The following is a 17,574-nucleotide window of genomic DNA, read 5'->3' as shown; positions in this document are numbered from 1 at the left end:
GATAAGAAATAGCTCGGGGCCTTGACGTGGTTAAAACTCACGGGTATAGGTTGGATCACCTTTAGGTGACACCCCATTATCTACAGGTTCAGACGTTCGAGCGAGATCGGTGACTGAGGCGGGGACGGGTCCAAACAACCCGCGGGTTCTCGCCGGGCCGGGATGAACCATCTCCGTCCGTGCGCGGGGGTGGCGAGTCCGCTCAGCGCGGAGTGAGGACCCGGACAGCGAGGGGTTGGAGCCGCGCAGCCTCGGGTCCCTTCATGCAGGGCAGCCGGGAATGGGGGGGCCTTGCCGGCGCAGGAATGAAGCTGCGGGCAGGGGTCGGCCCCCTTCGTGGGATTATACCCCCCCTCCGTGGTGGACTCGGCTGCAAATGCGAAGGCCCGGGTTATCCGTAGTGTTTCCCACCCAGGCTGTGGTGAGGGGGTAACGCAGGTCGGGACAAGGGTTCGAGACACGGGCTGGGGAGGTGGTGTCAGGCCCGGGCGGGGGGTGGGGGGAGAGGAGGCCAGGGGTCGCGGATCCCGACCTCTCGGGGCTGCAGCCCCCTCCGGTGCGCGCGCGCGGTTCAGGGCGAGGACCCCCGGCCCCGTGGCCCACCCCGCGCTTCCCTCGCCCCTCAGGCTGCTCAGGACCGCATCTCCCGCTCCCGCTCGCATGGCGGACAAGAAGGTAGTGGTGGTGTTTGGAGCCACGGGTAAGCGGAACCCCACCCCATCGGAGGCCCCGAAGCGCGGGACCTCTCATCAGCCAGGGCGCCCCCTCCCCCAGCTCGGGGAGACATCCCGGGGGTCGGGAGGGAGGGTGCGATAGGCTGGACCTCTGACCCCGGCGGGGCCGTGCGGACGGGACCTGAGCCCTGAGCGCGGATGTCCTTTGCATCTTAAAAAAATCACGTTAACTTCTTTGAATGAGTAGTGATTGCACATCATACCGACATTAAATCTCCCTCCCACCTCTGTACCCCCCACCCCACCCATCTCTGTTACCAAGTTTCCTGAGTATCCTACCAAGTTAGAAATATCTAAATTATTTTCAAACGATAGTGTTTTATTTTGCCCCCACCTGTTATTTCTCTCTCCCCCCCCCAAAAAAATGTATACATTTTGAATAGTTATTAATTCCAATGGATTAAATCGAAAAAGAAACATCAATTGAGCTATCAGCTGTTAAAGTGTGTATACATTTTTGGGGTACCCTATATATATGTACTTTATATATATAACATATATACTTATGTATGATATATACTTAAATATATATTTTAAAACATACAATAGCTTTATTGAGGTATAATTCATATATTGAAGTATAAGTCACATACTGTTTACTCATTTAAAGTGTGCAATTCACTGGTTTCTGGTATATTTGCAGAGTTCTGTGACCATCACCCAGATCAGTTTTAGAAGATCTCATCACCCCAAAAAAAGAACCCGCCATATCTATGTGAATGGAACCCTGGCATACTAAACCTGACAAGCCCAGGGGAGGCCTGCATGGTGGGCCTTACAAACTCAAATACCAAAAATAACCACACAGAATGGTTATCCAAAGTCCTAACTAAAAGCAGATTATGGCAGGTAGTTGAGTCCTAGGACTATAGCTTCCTTGACCAACCTACATTAAGTGAATCTATTATCTTTTTGCATCTAAGGTAACATACTTTTTTTTTTTTTTAAATAATTCTTTATTGTTGAAAGTATTACTTTTGTTTCCCCACACACACACCATTGATCCCCTCCAGCCTTCCCTGAACCCTCCCCCCATCCCAGGCCTTTAGCACCCTATTGTCTGTGTCCATGGGCCGTGCATATATGCATACAAGGTCTTTGGTTGATTACCTCCCACCCACCCATCCACCTTCTCCCTCCTTCCCTCTGAGATTCCGCACTCTGTCCCAGGCTTCCATGTCTCTAGTTCCACTCAGTTCATCAGTTTATTTTGTTACTTAGATTCCACATGAGTGCGATCATGTGATACTTGTCTTTCTCTGACTGACTTATTTCACTTAGCATGATACTCTCCAGGTCCCTCCGTGCTGTCTCAAAGGGTAAGAGGTCCTTTTTTACTGCTGCAGAGTATTCAATGGTATAAATGTGCCACAGCTTTTTTATCCACTCACCTACTGATGGGTACTTGGACTGTTTCCAGATCTTAGCTATTGTAAATTGTGCTGCTATGAACATAGGGGTGCATATATTCTTTCTGATTGGTGCTTTGGGGTTCCTAGGATATATTCCTAGAAGTGGGATCACTGGGTCAAATGGCAGTTCCATATTTAATTTTTTGAGGAAACTCTATACTGTTTTCCATGATGGTTGCACCAGCTTGCATTCCCACCAACAGTGTACTAGGGCTCTAAGGCAACATACTTTTGAAATGTTAGAGTTACTGAACTGTGGGCCTTAAAAGGACTGACTCCATTCTGTCCCTCGCCCTCCATCTGAACCGTAGGCACTCCATCTTGTTCCCGTAATCTCCATTTTGTAAGAACTGCCGTTTAAAATTTTCTGCTAAACACAGATGGTCTTTTGTTCTGTTAACTCCAGGAAGTAACTAAACCAGAGAGCCTCCCTGATAGAAGTAACTCTGCTATTTTTAGCTTCTGTAAGCACGCTTGCTCGAATAATGGGGAAAATAAGACATTTTGGGGGCGGGGCTAGCAATCTGAATCTGTGTCAGTAACCTAATGTACATTTTTATCAGCCTATAGTCTAGTCATGGCCTCCTCTTAATTATCTGGTCCGTCCTTGGTTCCTCCCATGCCAGGTGTCTTCTGGTTATCTGAGCTATGCTGTGCTCAAGGCTGCAAGCTTTCTACACGATATCTGCCAAGCACACTGTCCCCATCTCAGCACATGGTTGTTGTTTTTTGCCTTTATAAGCTAACCCCTAAGTTCACTGGGGGCCGTGAGGTTTTAGAGAGACCTTAGTCCTCTCACGGCCTCCGGGGTTTGCAATAAAGACTCCAAATTCGGCCCTCTAACTGTGGCATCTTCTGTTTGACTCACTGAATTCCAATATAACATTATCCTTTTTTAAAAAAATATGTTTTTATTGATTTCAGAGAGGAAGGGAGAGGGAGAGAGAGAGAGAGAGAAACATCAATGATGAGAGAGAATCGTTGATTGACTGCCTTCTGCACACCATCTTTTGGGGATCGAGCCCGCAACCCTGGCATGTGCCCTTGACCAGAATTGAACCCAGGGCGCTTCAGTCCACAGACCGACACTCTATCCACTGAGCCAAACCAGCTTGGGCTGTTAGAGAGAGAGAAACGTCGACGGGAGAAAGAAACATTGGTTGCCTCCCATATGAGCCCTAATCAGTAATTGAACTCACAAGCTTTGTGTGTATGAGACAACACTCTAACCAACTGAGCCCCCTGGCCAGGACTTATTAGATTTTAATGTATAAAATAAGCTCTAGGCTTAGTTCAGCTGGTTAGAGCATTGTCCAAATACGCCAAGATGGTGGGTTTGATTCCCCGTGAGGGCACATGCATCAACCATTGAATGCATAAGTAAGTGCAACAGCAAGTTCTCTCTCTTTCTCTCTCCCTAAAATCAATGACTTTTTTTGTTTTGTTTTAAAGCTGCAAAATGTTCATTCTCCAGAGCATTTTCGCAATCTGTTGAAATTTTGCTTCCTGGTGATGTCATCAGTTTGGCTTAAATAAACTTAAAAAAATCATCTACAGGTTTGGATGTTTCTTATGTGAACACCTACTAGCAATCATTCCCCATTTCCCCCAATTTTCCTCGGCTCCTGGCAGCCACAAATCTTTTGGTGTATAGATTTCATTTGGTTATTGTTTGTAATGCTGCTATTAACATTCATGTACAAGTTTTTGTTTGGATGTATATTTTCAATGTTCTTGGGTATATACTTCTGAGTAGAATTGCTGTATCATATGGTAACTCTATGTTGAGCATTTTGAGGACCTGGCAGGCTGTTTTACAAAGTGACTACCATTTTACATTCCCATCTGGACCTGTATGAGGGTAATTGCAATTCTGCAATTTGCCTTTTTCACTCCAGGACACATGGGCACCAATCTGAGCCATACATATAGATCTGCCACATTCTTTTTAATGACTGTGTATGGATTTATCACTTATACAACCAGAATCCTACCAAAGGACAGCTTGTCTATAAATTTCCGTCCTTGGAAGTAGTGCAGCAGCCAATGTTCTTGTACTTACAGGGATGGGCAAAAGTAGGTTTACAGTGGTTTGTTTGGAAAAAAGACATGCAGGTTATGATTATTACAGTAGTTTTATTAACTCAAAAGAATGTCACAGTGGCACAGTAAACCTGTTTTTATGGAAAATAATAAGATAATTATATATATATAAAAGGCTAAACTACCATCCGACTGGCTGGTAGGTATGATGCGCACTGACCACCGGGGAGCAGACGCTCAATGCAGGAGCTGCCGAGCTGCAGTGACTTGGCAGTGGTGGTTCTCAGGTGATGTACCCTGGAACCAGAGAGGAGGGAGCCTGATTCCAGGGTGCATCACCCGAGAACCGCCCTCTCGCAATCCAGGACCCCTCGGGGGATGTTGGAGAGCCAGTTTTGGCCCTATCCCCACAGGCCAGGACGAGGAACCCCTCCTGCCCGAGGGACCCCAGCTCACTCCGCAGACTCCCTTGGAGCAGCGGCGGCCCCCCACGTGTGGCTGGCTGGGGAGGGACGGCAGGAGGTTGGCTCCAGGGCGTGTCTGGCCCATCTCGCCCAGTCCTACCCCACCAGCCACCTTCTAATTAATTTCCTTTCAATGTGCATGAATCCATGCCCCGGGGCACTAGTGCTATCTAATAAAAGAGAAACATGGTAATTAGCGTACATCCGCTATCCTTCCCATTGGCTAATCAGGGTGATATGCAAATTAACTGCCAGCCAAGATGGCGGCTGGCGGCCAGGCAGCTTGAAGCTAACATGAGGCTTGCTTGCTTCAGTGACGGAGGAAACCAACGTTCCCCACCTGCCTTGCAGGCCTCTGAGCTTGCAGTTTGAAACATTGTTACAAATATAGAAGCTAAACAAAACCCCAGAAACCTGCTTTCAGCCAGCCGGGATCTCAGAGCTGGAGTTGATACAGTGTTTTGATTATAGAACCCAAACAAACCAGATACCTGCTTTCAGCAGCCAGGCCACAGAGCTGGAGCCAGAGCTAAAGCTGGCCCAGAATAAAAGAAAAAAAGGAGCAGTTGGGAGCTTCAGTCACCCGCCAGCCTGAAAACAGCCCTCAGCCCCTCACCCAGACTGGCCAGGCACCCCAGTGGGGACCCCCACCCTGAAGGGTGTGTGACCAGCTACAAACAGCCATCATCCCCTCACCCAGGATGGCCAGGCACCCCAGTGGGGACCCCCACCCTGATCCAGGACACCCTTCAGGGCAAACCAGCCGGCCCCCATCTGTGCACCAGGCCTCTGTCCTATATAGTAAAAGGGTAATTTGCCTCCCAGCACCAGGATCAGTGGAGGCCTCCCGGCACCAGGATCAGCGGAGCCGAGAGGCCTCCCGGTACCGGGATCAGCGTGACAGGGGGCAGCACCCAAACCCCCTGATCACCCTGTGGCTCTGTGTGTGACAGGGGGCGGGGCCACAACCTCCCTATCCGCCCTGCTCTGTTCGTGACAGGGGAAGGCGCCCCAACCCCCTGATCAGCCCTGCTCTGTGCCTGATAGGGGGGAGCTCCCCACCCCCCTGATTGCCCTGCAGCTCTGTGTGTGACAGGGTATGGCGCCCCAACCCCCTGATCAGCCCTGCTCTGTGGATGATAGAGGGCGGCGCCCCAACTCCCCCCCCCCCCCCAGACCCTGCTCTGTGTGTGACGGGGTAGAGCCATAACCTCCCCATCGGCCCTGCCCTGAGTGTGACAGTGGTGGCGCCCCAACTCCCTGATCAGCCCTGCTCTGTGGGTGATAGAGGGCAGCGCCCCAACCCCCTGATTTGCCCTGCTCTGTGCGTGACAGGGGGTGGCGCCACAACCTCCCCATCGACCCTGCCTTGAGTGTGACAGGGGGCAGTGCCCCAACCCCCGGCCCTACCCTGAGTGTGACTGAGGGTGGCATCGCAACCTCCCGATCCGCCCTGCTCTGTGCATGACAAGGGAAGGCGCCCCAACTCCCCAATCGGCCCTGCTCTGAGCCCGACCAGGGGCTGCACCTAGGGATTGGGCCTGCCCTCTGCCACCCGGGAGCAGGCCTAAGCCAGCAGGTCGTTATCTCCCGAGGGGTCCCAGACTGCGAGAGGGCACAGGCCGGGCTGAGGGAAACCCCCCCCCCCGTGCACAAATTTTTGTGCACCGGGCCTCTAGTTAAATAATAATAAAGAATAACCTGTTTCACGTACTCACAACAGTAAACCTACTTTTGCTCCACCATTATTTATTTATTTATCTATGTATTTATTTATTTATTTATTTATCTTAATCCTCATCAGAGGATATTTTTCATTGGTTTTTAGAGAGTGGAAGGGAGAGGGAGAGAGAGAAACATCGATGTGAGAGAGACACATCAATTGGTTGCTTTCTGCACATGCCCCTACACCTGAGGTACATGCCCTTGACTGGAATTGAACCTGAAACTCTTCAGTCTGTGGGTTGATGCTCTATATACTGAGCAAAACCAGCTAGGGCTGCTCCACCCTGTATTTATGGATGATTTTTATTTTCTTCCGTTTGATTATTTTAATTTTTGTAATTTTCTCAATCTCTTTTTTTCCGAAAAGGTATAGGTAATGTTTTATTTCTTAAGCTAAGTGGTGGGTACATGAGTGTCACTATCCCTTTTTGTATCTGTAAATATTTCATAATGCATTTTTAGAATTTTATAAAAGGTATAGGTGTGATGCCTGCTAAAACATGGATGAACCTTGAAAACATGAGTGAAAGAAGCCAGAAACAAAAAGCCACATGTTGAAGGAGTCCATGCACATCTGTAGAGACAAAACAGATGAGTGGTTGCCCGGGACTGGAGGGAGGAGAGAATGGGGAGTGACTGCTAATGGGTATGATTTTCTTTTTGGGGAGGTGAACATGTTCTAAAATTGACTGTGATGATGGTTGCACAACTCTGAATACACTAAAAGCCACTACTTTATGCACTTATTTTTTATTGATTGATTTTTAGAGAAGAAAGGAGAGAGAGAGAAACATCGATTTGTTGTTCCACTTATTTATGCATTCATTGGTTGATTTTTGGATGTGCCTTGACCGGGGATGGGACTTTGGTGTATTGGGACAACGCTCTAACCAGCTGAGTTACCCGGCCGGGGCTACACGATACACTTCTAATGATGGTAAATGAATTCTGTCTCATGAAAGCTGTCATTTAAAATCGGTGTAAGGCAGTTCAATGAGAGTGGGAGGTGACCAGTGTCCTGGGCGTCCCGCTGTGGTGGATTATTCCCTTCGGGGTTTGAACCTGAGCAGGACTCCCAGGCACAGTCAACCCTTTAGGTCTTTTTGACTTTTCGCAGGTGCCCAGGGGGGCTCAGTGGCCCGGACGCTCTTGGAAGATGGGACATTCAGGGTTCGGGCTGTAACCCGGGACCCTGGGCAGAAGGCAGCAAAGGAACTGAGGCTGCAAGGTGCAGAGATAGTGCAGGGAGACCAGGATGATGAGGCCAGCATGAAACTGGCTCTGACCGGGGCTCACGCCACCTTCATCGTGACCAACTACTGGGAGAACTGCAGCCAGGAGCAGGAGGTCAAGCAGGTGAGGGCAGGCCGGAGGGTGTGGGGAGGCTGGGGCGAGTCGCAGTGCATCTTAAAAGGAGCTCCCAGGTCCCTGTTGGTTCCTTGGAGGCAGTTTTAACTTGCCTGTGAGACTCACTCCGACTAGGACCACTGACACTGCGGTCCTTTACCCTCGCTTCCGTGCAGCCCTCCTAGATTTTGATGCGGGTAAGAGGAGGCTGCTTTCTCATCCAGTGACTTTCTTTTATATTCATGGACCATACAAGTCACCCAAAGTGTGCAATTCATTGTTTTTTAACATATTCACAAAGTTGTGGAGCCATCACCACTACCTAATTCCGGAACATTTTCATCACCCCAAAAAGAAACCCTGTACCTGTTAATAGTCACTCCCGACACCCCCTCCCCACAGCCTCAGGCAACCACTTATTTCCTTTGTCATCCAATGACTTTTTATACTTTCTAAAAATCTAACTCTATTGACCCATAATTTCTTATAATATAATGTACACATTTTAATTGTACAGTTTGATAAAAAAAAATTTGTTTCTTTAAAAATGACATTTTTATTAAAAGTCTTAAAATGAAGAGATAATGATTAAACACGGGTCTGGAATTAAAAATGACAGTTGGTTAGAATTCTCTTGGTTAGTTTGATAAAATTTGAAAGTAAATAAACCCATGTAATTGCCTTTTGATAAAAATATATTTCCATCAACCCAGAAAGTCCCCATGTCCCTTTTCACATGTTTTGTTTCCCTTTATTCTGTTTTCCACCCAGATTCTCCCTAGTTAGGTGGTTATTGAACCTAGATGGTGGTGGCAAGGCTATGAGAGGAACCATGAGACATGGCCATCTTTTTGTCTCATTGATGATCGAGACACTGGCAGAGAGCCTGACACATAGAGGACACTCCGGTTTTTGTGGAAGATATAGTTGGTGCCAGAGGAAAGGCCCTAAGCTGGCAGTTACGCACTTCAGTTTTCAGTCCTGCCTCATGCACAGCTATGTCTTTGGATATGTCACTTCCCAGCTCTGGGCTTTGTTTTCTTCCTCTGGAAAGTAAAGGGGGATTGGACTGGATCACTGGTCTCCAAACTTGTTTTTAGCCTTGACCCTTTCTTTGGTTGTATCTTACATGGAAGCTCATTCCATAGAGAAGACAAAGACAGCTTCTCTGGTTGAAGCAGCTCTCGTCGCATCCTGATAACCTGTATTAGTGCCCCACAGCTGCTGTAACAAGACCACAAGCCAGGTGGCTTAAAACAATGGAAATTTATTCTTTCTCAGTTCTGGAGTCCAGAAGTCCAAAATCAAGGTTTTTGACAGGGCCAGGCTCCTGCTCCCTCCAAAGACTCTAAAGGAGATTTTGTGCCTTGCCTCTTCCAGCTCCTGGGGGCTGCCAGTTCTCCTTGTGGCCACACCACTTCAGTCTCTGCCTCTGTCTTCACATGGACTTCTCTGTGTCTTCTCTATCTCTTATAAGGACACTTGTCTTGGGTTAAGAGGTAATCCAGGGTAATCTCATCCCAAGTTCCTTAATTATACTTGTAGAGACCTTTTCCGAATGAGGTTACATTCACAGGTTCTAGGGGTTAGGATGTGGACATATCTTTTTGGAGGCCACCAGCCAATCCCCTCCCTACACAACCTTATGCAGCAGGTAGTATTGTGGTCCCCGTTTAACTGGACGAGTCCAGAACGGTTAGATCGCTGGTCCAGCATCGCATAGTGCAGTGCAGAACCAGGACCGGAACCCAAGCACTCAGTGTGCTTCACCACTGAGCTGCAGCACCTCCCTTGTGGAATCCTGGGCTCTCCAAGGAAGAGGACTTAGCAGCAGATTGCACATAGGTGGGCTGCAGCCAGGCACATCAGAAAGTGAACAATCCAGATGATCTAGAGAAGTGATGCAAGGTTCTGTGGGCGGTATAGGCTTACAATCCCGTGTTAAAGGGTAGGATAGCATGCGTGAGCATCATTCTGGAAGAGGGGCCTTATCTGAAGAGTAAGTGTTGTCCGGCTTTTAGCATCAGGCACAGTGGCAGCTTGGGTTGGAGAGCCGGGATGTGATTGGGGACACACATCCTCCCTCCTGGCTTTGCGGCGTCTCCTTTCCTGCCATCCAGGGAAAGCTGCTGGCCAATTTGGCCAAGCGCCTGGGCCTTCACTACGTGGTCTACAGCGGCCTGGAGAACATCAAGAAGCTGACGGCGGGGAGACTGGCAGCCGGCCACTTTGACGGCAAAGGAGAGGTGGAGGAATATTTCCGGGACGTCGGTGTTCCCATGACCAGCGTGCGGCTGCCCTGCTATTTCGAGAACCTCCTCTCCTACTTCCTACCCCAGAAAGCCCCGGATGGAAAGAGCTACTTGCTGAGTGAGTGCCCTTCCTCCTTGAGCACCTGCTCTGTGTGGCACTGTGGCTGTCCCAGGAAACCATGCGCTTGTCTTCAGATGGTTCCGGGCCTGAGTCCTGGCTCTCACGTTAGGTCTGTGACTGTGAGCAAGGCAAGAAGCCTGGCTGGGCCTCTGCTTCCTGCTCTGTGAAATGGGCATAACACTCACTTTCACAGGGGCAGTGAGAAAACCTAGAGACAAGTGCAGTTACTGTTACTTCTCCTTCAAAAATGAGAGGATTTGGAAGACGAGACCCAGTTGTAGGTTTCACAAAGCGGAAAGCACTTTCTCCTCAATGCCCATACTGGACCCTGGCTTGGAGGGGATCTTATACAACTTGTGTCTTGTCTGTTAGCCAGTGGATTAGAGCAGGACGCTCAGGAGGCCCGAGTGGGAGGGCTGAGCCCCCTCAGCGGGCCACCCCCACCCCTTTGTGCGTGAACACTGGCTCGCCCTTTCTCAAGACCTGCCCACCGGTGAGCAAGCAGTCTGGTCCATGTGTTGGCACATGGGCACCGCCCTTTATAGTTTGCAAAGCTAGTCAGAGACACCCCCTGTGTTCCGATTTAGACCTTCGTCCCCACAAGATCCCTGGGTGATCTGCATGGTCCAAGTGCTCACATCTAAACACTGCTGTCCCTTTCCATCTACAAAATCAGTTTGGCAGCTAGTCATTCTCTGGGCCAGGTCCTGGCCTCGGCTTGTCAAGCATTCCTGTCAGTAGAGTTGGTGTTTGGAGAACCCACCCACGGGTTCCACATGAGGAATTCAGAATGTGGCCAGGTACACTCAGGCCAGTGTTTTGGGAGCAGTGGGCCCAGGAGTACCACTCTGTTCGCGGGGGACCTTTTGAAGCCCCTTCCTTTCCTGTCCCTTGTCCTCCCATCTCAGCCCTGAGAGAGGTCGGCCGGTCCAGGGTTCTCCCCACTCTAAGAATGGAGTAACCCAGGCTCAGAGGTTTTTTGTTTTGTTTTTAAATATATTTTTATTGATTTCAGAGATGAAGTCGGGGGGAGAGAGAGAGATAGAAACATCAGTGATGAGAGAGAATCATTGATTGGCCACCTCCTGCACGCACCACACTGGGGACCGAGCCTGCAACCCAGGCATGTGCCCCAACCAGGAATCGAACTGGGACCTCCTGGTTCATAGGTCGACACTCAACCACTGCGCCATGCTGGCCAGGCTTGAATCCCATTTTCCAATTCAGTTCCACTGCTGCTCCTGCTGACGTAGATACCAGGAAGTGTCTAAGTCATGCCACGTGCTGATCTGTGCAGATGTCCGGTTGGTACTAGTCTCTACCCCACTGTCCCCTCCAGGACATGTCATGTGCCAGCATGTCTCTCCTCCCCTTCTCCCCCAGGCTTGCCCATGGGTGACATACCCATGGATGGCATGTCCGTCACCGACCTGGGCCCTGTGGTACTCAGTCTGCTGAAGATGCCAGAACAATACATCGGCCAGAACCTTGGGCTCAGTACCTGCAGGCACACAGCGGCGGAGTATGCTGCCCTGCTCTCCAAGCACACTGGGAAGACCGTGCACGATGCCAAGGTGAGCCCCTCGGCCCCTGCTGGTCATTTCAACCCCCCAGGAGGGCTTTGTGAGTAGTAGGAAGGGGGATATAGGAGAAGGTAAATCTGAATTCATCACAGCTGTGAACATCCATGCTGTGCTGTTCTTGGGAGCCAAGCATGGCTGCTGAGTGAAATTTCTGGCATAGGTGGTTGACCACGTGGGGAGGAAGGTTTCCAGAAGAGGGGACAGTAGAGGCCAAGGCCAGGAGTGAGAATGCAGGGCTGCTGGGCTCCTTTGGGATGTGCCTTGAAGGAAGAGAAGAGGGAGGAGGCCAGAGAGATAGGCCCCCCCCCCCACCACACACACACACACACACACACACACACACACACACACACACATACCTGGCCTGGCTGGGCGGGCGGGAGGCCCACAGTACCCTCCTTTCCCCACCGACCCGCAGCCCTCCAGTCCAGACCCTGGGTTTCTTGTTGTCATTCCCTTTATGAAAGTAAGACCTTCTCATTAAAGAAAATCTCATTAACAGTCTTAGGTGTTAAAAGACAAAAGCTACTGCAGAGCCCCCAGACCCAAATAGAGTAATGATGGGAGTTTGGGGCCAGATAGACCCTCGCAGACTTGGATCCCAGTCCCTGCCCTTAACACCTAAGTGTATAATCTGAGGCATGGCCCCTGACCCCTCTCTGCTTCAGTGTCCTTATCCATGAAATGGGTGTGTGAAGTGTCCTCTGCTTGAGTTGTTACGAGGATTGAATGGAATAGACCTGAAGCTCAGCACAATGATGTGCACTAGAAAAAAGGCCCTAAGTGGCCATGTGTCACTGTGTAAACAGAGAAAAGCTTGAGGCAGGTTGTGGAGGATCTGAGGGGTTCAGATCCAATTCAGTCTGGAAAGGGGAACAGCTTTGGTTTCTGAGCAAGAAAGTGATGTAAACAATTCTGATTTGGAAGGAACTGAGGTTTCATCTCAGGATCTTAAATTGACCCAGAACAATGTTTTTAAACTTTTATTTTTTCCAAAAATTTTATTGATCTCAGAGAGGAAGGGAGAGGGAGATAGAAACATCAGTGATGAGAGAGAATCACTGATTGGCTGCCTCCTGCATGCCCCCCACTGGGGATCAAGCCCGCAGCCCAGCATGTGCCCTTGACTAGAATTGAACCCGGGACCCTTCAGTCCGAAGGCTGACACTCTATCCACTGAGCCAAACCAGCTAGGGCTGGTTTTTAAACTTTTAGAATGGTTTCAGGTGGACTTAGCAAGGACCTTGGTAGGGACTGAGGTGTCCCCCAGCCCCCACCACCTCAGTGGGATGCTGAGATGTTGATGGATCCTCACAGACCCCCCCCCCCCCGCCCCCTCTACTTCCAGACAACCCCTGAGGACTACGAGAAGCTTGGCTTCCCTGGCGCCCAGGACCTGGCCAACATGTTCCGTTTCTATGCCTTGAAACCCGACCGGGACATCAAACTGACCCTGAGGCTCAACCCCAAGGCCAGGACACTGGATCAGTGGCTGGAGCAGCACAGAGAAGACTTTTCCAGGTTGTGACCCTGCCCACCTCTCAATGCCATCTAGGGAGAGGGGAGGCGCAGTCACAATGATCCTTTCTTACGTTACAGAAAAGTTATTTTTTAAATAAAAACCATTGTTCTCACAGATGGCTTCCAAAAGAAAGGGGCTTTGTTTCTGGGACTTGAGCTGGGGCGGCAGCTGCTGGGCACTGATTCTAACAGGAGACATTGAGTGGTGAGGGGCCAGTCCTCTCCTGCAGTGACGGGGTGTGAGGGCGGAAGAGGTGCTTGGTAAGACACACAGGAGTCAAATGCAGTTTTTAAGTTTAGTCAGTTGTGAAACAGCACTGTGACCACAGCCAGGGAGTGGCTCTGACCACCCTGTTCCACATTTGAAATTCACTCAAAAGTGTGGACAGAGCCCATGACTCAGAGGACTCCTGCCGCCCCCCGCCCCCAAGCCAGGAGCAACACTTTTTGACATCCCTGTACACACACCCTTCATCTCCAGAAACCTAGTAAGGTCAATGGTGACAGCTTATTATTCCTTCTTTGTGAGGGTGGGGCTTCCCCTGGGTGCAGCCTCAAGATGTGCGTGATCGTCAAAACAGCCTGGGGAAAAAGCACACGGGATGTGGCAGGCCTGTGGCCCCAGGTCACCATAATTGGACACTGCTGAGAAAAGGTGGTGATGCTTGCCCTGGCTGGTGATTCCCAGTGGTTAGAGTACAGGCCAGTGGGTCTCAGGTTTGATTCCTGGTCAAGGGCACGGACCTGAATTGCTGGTTCACTCCCTGCCCCCCCGGTCAGGGCATGTGTAGGAAGCAGCCAATCAACGTGTCTCTCTCACATCAATGCTTTTCTCTCTCTATCCCCCTCCCTTCTTTCCACTCTCTGAAAAGCAATGGAAAAAATATCCTCTGTTGAGGATTAACAAAACAAAACACACACATACACAAAGGTGACACTACTTGCAGCAAAGGCTAAGAATGAAACCAAGAAGTAACAACCCTGCTTTGTTTGTAGAGTCCACCAGGCATTTGGAGGCAGGTGGTGCAACCTTCCATTTCCTGTTCACTTGAGAGAAAAGGAAAAAAAGGCTTAGAGAACACAGGCTACTCACCCAAGGCTCAATGGCCAAAGGTGCTGTGGCCGCCTTATTTTCTGTGGATTTGTGTAATCTCCATCACAGCCCTTTTTACTCCCCTTGGTACCCAGAGACTCAAGGGAAAGGGGTGGTAGTTCTACCAAACTCGTGCCATCTGTTTATTAATTTAAAAAGCACTTACCAATGTGCTGGGTTCTCAATACAGTGTTAACCAAAAATGTTACGCTCCATTCCTTGAGGAGAGCCAGATACAAATATGCAATAAATAATTACAGATTGACACAGAACTGCAGAGAACAAGGATAACAATTGGAAGGGGCCTTTTTAAAAAAATATGTATTTTTATAGATTTTTAGGGAAAGAGAAATTTCAGTGAGAAAGAAACATTGTTTGGCTGTCTCCCACACGCTCAAGCCTGTAACCTGGGCATGTGTCCTGACCGGGTATCGAACCAGCGACCTCTTGGTGCATGGGTTGACACTCAACCACTGGGCCACACCAGCTGGGCTAGAGGGGCCTACTTTAATGGGGATGGGGACAGCCTCTGAGCTCTGAGGGGAGGACAGTGAGCCTCTGAGGCAGGGTAGGAGGGAAAAGACCATGACAGCCTGGGATTCCAACCTGCCTGGGGCAGCAAGAGAACATGAGATTATTTGCATCCAGCCCTCTGTGATGATGCCCAAGTCCCACAGGGCCCCTGGTGGGAAACTTACCTGTCTGGGGCTGTGGCTCAGGGTGGTCCTGCCTGACTTCGAATCACTACAGTAAGAAAGCACATGCCCTAGCTGGTTTGGCTCAGTGGATAAGAGGGTCGGCCTACGGACTGAAGGGCCCCTGGTTCGATTCCCTTCAGGGGCACATGCCGAGGCTGTGGGCTCGGTCCCTGGTGGGGGGTGCACAGGAGGCAGCCAGTCAATGATTCTCTCTCATCATTGATGTTTCTATCTCTCCCTCTTCCTCTCTGAAATCAATAAAATACATTAAAAAAGTGGAACAACAATTTTTTTTTCTTTTCTTTTTAACAAAGGCAAGCACATGGGGGAGTCACACCACAAGGAGGGGACGACTCCCAGTGCCACCATGTCGTCCTATTGGCTGAGGAGTTCCCAGCACACATCCTGATCAGGTGGACTGCCATGTGTGCCTGGTCTTCTAAAATTTGGTCCCTGAAATACATTAGTTAGCTCTCATTTACTTTTTGCTTTCTTAGCTATGGTAGAATATACATAACATAAAACTTACTATTTTAGTCATTAAAAATATTTTGATTTTGAGAGAGAGAGGAAGGGAGGAGGAGAGGGACAGAGAGAAACATCTATGTGAGACTGGAACATCGACTGGCTGCCTCCAGCCCGGCAGGAGGATTGAGCCCACAACCCGGGCATGTGCCCTGAACAGGAATCGAACCAGCAACCTTTTGATACGTGGGACAACACTGGCCAGGGCTATTTCAGTCGTTTTTAAGTGTACAGTTCAGTGGCAATAAGTACATTCATTGTACAACCATCACCATCCATCCATCTCCAGAACTTTTTCATCATCCCATACTGAAACTCTGTACTCATTAACCTTTAACTAACCCTCCTCCCTCTAGCCCAGGGGTGGGGAATGTCCAGCTCACAGGCCTTAAAAGGCCCTGGAAATCATTTGGTCTGGCCCTGCCAAGGCAATTGCAGGCGGGGTTCAAAATTCAATAAATCTAGGAGCTTTTTTCATAGCAACATGAATTTATATTAAGTGAATTATATTCAGCAAATGATATTAATATCCAAGTGGCCCTTGTCAGAACAAAAGGTTCCCCACCCCTGTTCTAGCCCCTGGCAACCTCCCTTCTACTTTCTGTCTCTATAGGTTTGACTATGCCAAGCATCTCATAGAAGTAGCTGTCAACATTTCAAAATGAGACATTCATAGCAGTATTATTGGTAATAGCAAAAAAATAGAAATAACCTGAATGTCAGTAAATGGGGAAAAAATGTCTATTCATATAATGGAATATTATTCAGCCATAAAAAGAAATTGATTTATGCTACAACACGGACAAACCTTGAAACATTATGCTAAATGAAATGAGAAAAGAACCACAGACGGTCACATATTGTATGACTCCATTTAGATACCACGCACAGAACAGAATTGTGGTTGCCAGAGACTGAAGGACTTGGGAGAAAATGGAGAGTAACTGCTAATGGATTTGGAATTTCTTTGAGGTAATGAAATGTTTCTAGAAGTGAGTGTGGTGATGGTTGTACAACCTTGGAACTAAAACCCACAAAATTGTACACTTTAATGCTGAGTTGAATTGTACGTAAATATCTCAATAAAACTTACCTCAAAAATGACGTATCACTCCACATAAACAATCTGGATGCCGCCCTTGTTGGTGCTGTTCAGTGGTTAGGGATCGGCCCTCAAACTGAAGGGTCCCAGGTTTGATTCCAGTCAAGGGCATGTACCTGGGTTGCAGGTTCCCTGCACCAATTGGGGTGTATGTGGGAGGTAACCAATTGATGTGGCTCTTTCACATCTATGTTTCTCCTCTCTCCCCCTCCCTCCCACTCTCTCTAAAATCAATGGGAGAAATATCCACCAGTGGGGATTAACAGCAAAAAGTGTCAGGTTTGATTCCTGGTCAGGGCACATACCCAGATTTTGGGTTTAAGCCTCGGCTGGGGCGTGTGCAGAAGACAGCCGGTGGATGTTTCTCTCACATTTGTTTTTTTATCTCTCTCCCTTCCTCTAAAATCAATATTTTAATAAAAGTCTATTAAAAATATATGGATGCCCAGCTTCTCTTGGAAAGCACAAGCTATGGCAGCACTGGGTCTGAATTCCTGCATTAACCCCCTACCCTGCCTTGGGGAGCTGAAGAGTGGCTGTCCCCTTTACTGGTAAACAGGGCAGCCAGTCTCCACTCCCTACTATCTCCTGGGCACTGAAGCTGCAGGTCAGGGCCCCCTTTGTTTCTTTTTTGTGTGTTAATCCTCACTGAAGGATATTTTCCCACTGATTTGGAAGAGAGGGAAGGAGGAGGGGGGAGAGCGAAAAACATCGATGTGAAAGACACATTGGTTGGTTGCTTCCCCCATGTGCCCCGACCGGGGCCGGGGATCAAACCTGCAACCCAGGTACGTGCCCTTGACCAGGAATCGAACCCGCGAGCCTTTGGCTCTGACCGGTGATCCACACTGGCCAGGGCTCACTTTGTTTCTTTATGTAAAGTTCCTTGACTGGGCCATGTGTTTGACCCGTCACAAGGATCATGTCAAATAAGCAGAACTGGTTAAAAGATAC

General features: G+C 49.1%; 1 protein-coding gene across 2 annotated transcripts; it reads left to right on the top strand.

Annotated features, from left to right (window-relative positions):
* Positions 1–174: 174 nt before the first annotated feature.
* Positions 175–13,319, top strand: NMRAL1 (NmrA like redox sensor 1). 2 transcript variants are annotated; one of them, XM_059692976.1, is made up of 6 exons: positions 175–438; positions 627–700; positions 7,496–7,734; positions 9,846–10,095; positions 11,482–11,672; positions 13,030–13,319. In XM_059692976.1, exons 2-6 carry the CDS (start codon positions 661–663, stop codon positions 13,207–13,209), a joined length of 900 nt encoding a protein of 299 aa, XP_059548959.1. In that variant the 5' UTR covers positions 175–438; positions 627–660; the 3' UTR covers positions 13,210–13,319. The 2 variants fall into 2 exon arrangements, with proteins under 2 accessions (XP_059548959.1, XP_059548957.1); XM_059692974.1 differs by lacking the exon at positions 175–438 and having other exon boundaries at positions 489–700.
* Positions 13,320–17,574: the final 4,255 nt, after the last annotated feature.

Source organism: Myotis daubentonii, chromosome 4 (assembly GCF_963259705.1).
Source record: "Myotis daubentonii chromosome 4, mMyoDau2.1, whole genome shotgun sequence".
NCBI lineage: Eukaryota > Metazoa > Chordata > Mammalia > Chiroptera > Vespertilionidae > Myotis > Myotis daubentonii.
Note: the sequence above shows the minus strand (reverse complement) of the source record. Positions and strands in the feature narration are given on the sequence as shown.

What these genes read in the sequence shown, in the direction of transcription:
- NMRAL1 (XM_059692976.1), top strand. Translation starts at nt 661, where the DNA reads ATGGCGGACAAGAAGGTAGTGGTGGTGTTTGGAGCCACGG. An exon ending in GGTGGTGTTTGGAGCCACGG is followed by an intron (nt 701 to 7,495) that starts GTAAGCGGAACC and finishes GACTTTTCGCAG; the next exon opens with GTGCCCAGGGGGGCTCAGTG. An exon ending in AGGAGCAGGAGGTCAAGCAG is followed by an intron (nt 7,735 to 9,845) that starts GTGAGGGCAGGC and finishes CCTGCCATCCAG; the next exon opens with GGAAAGCTGCTGGCCAATTT.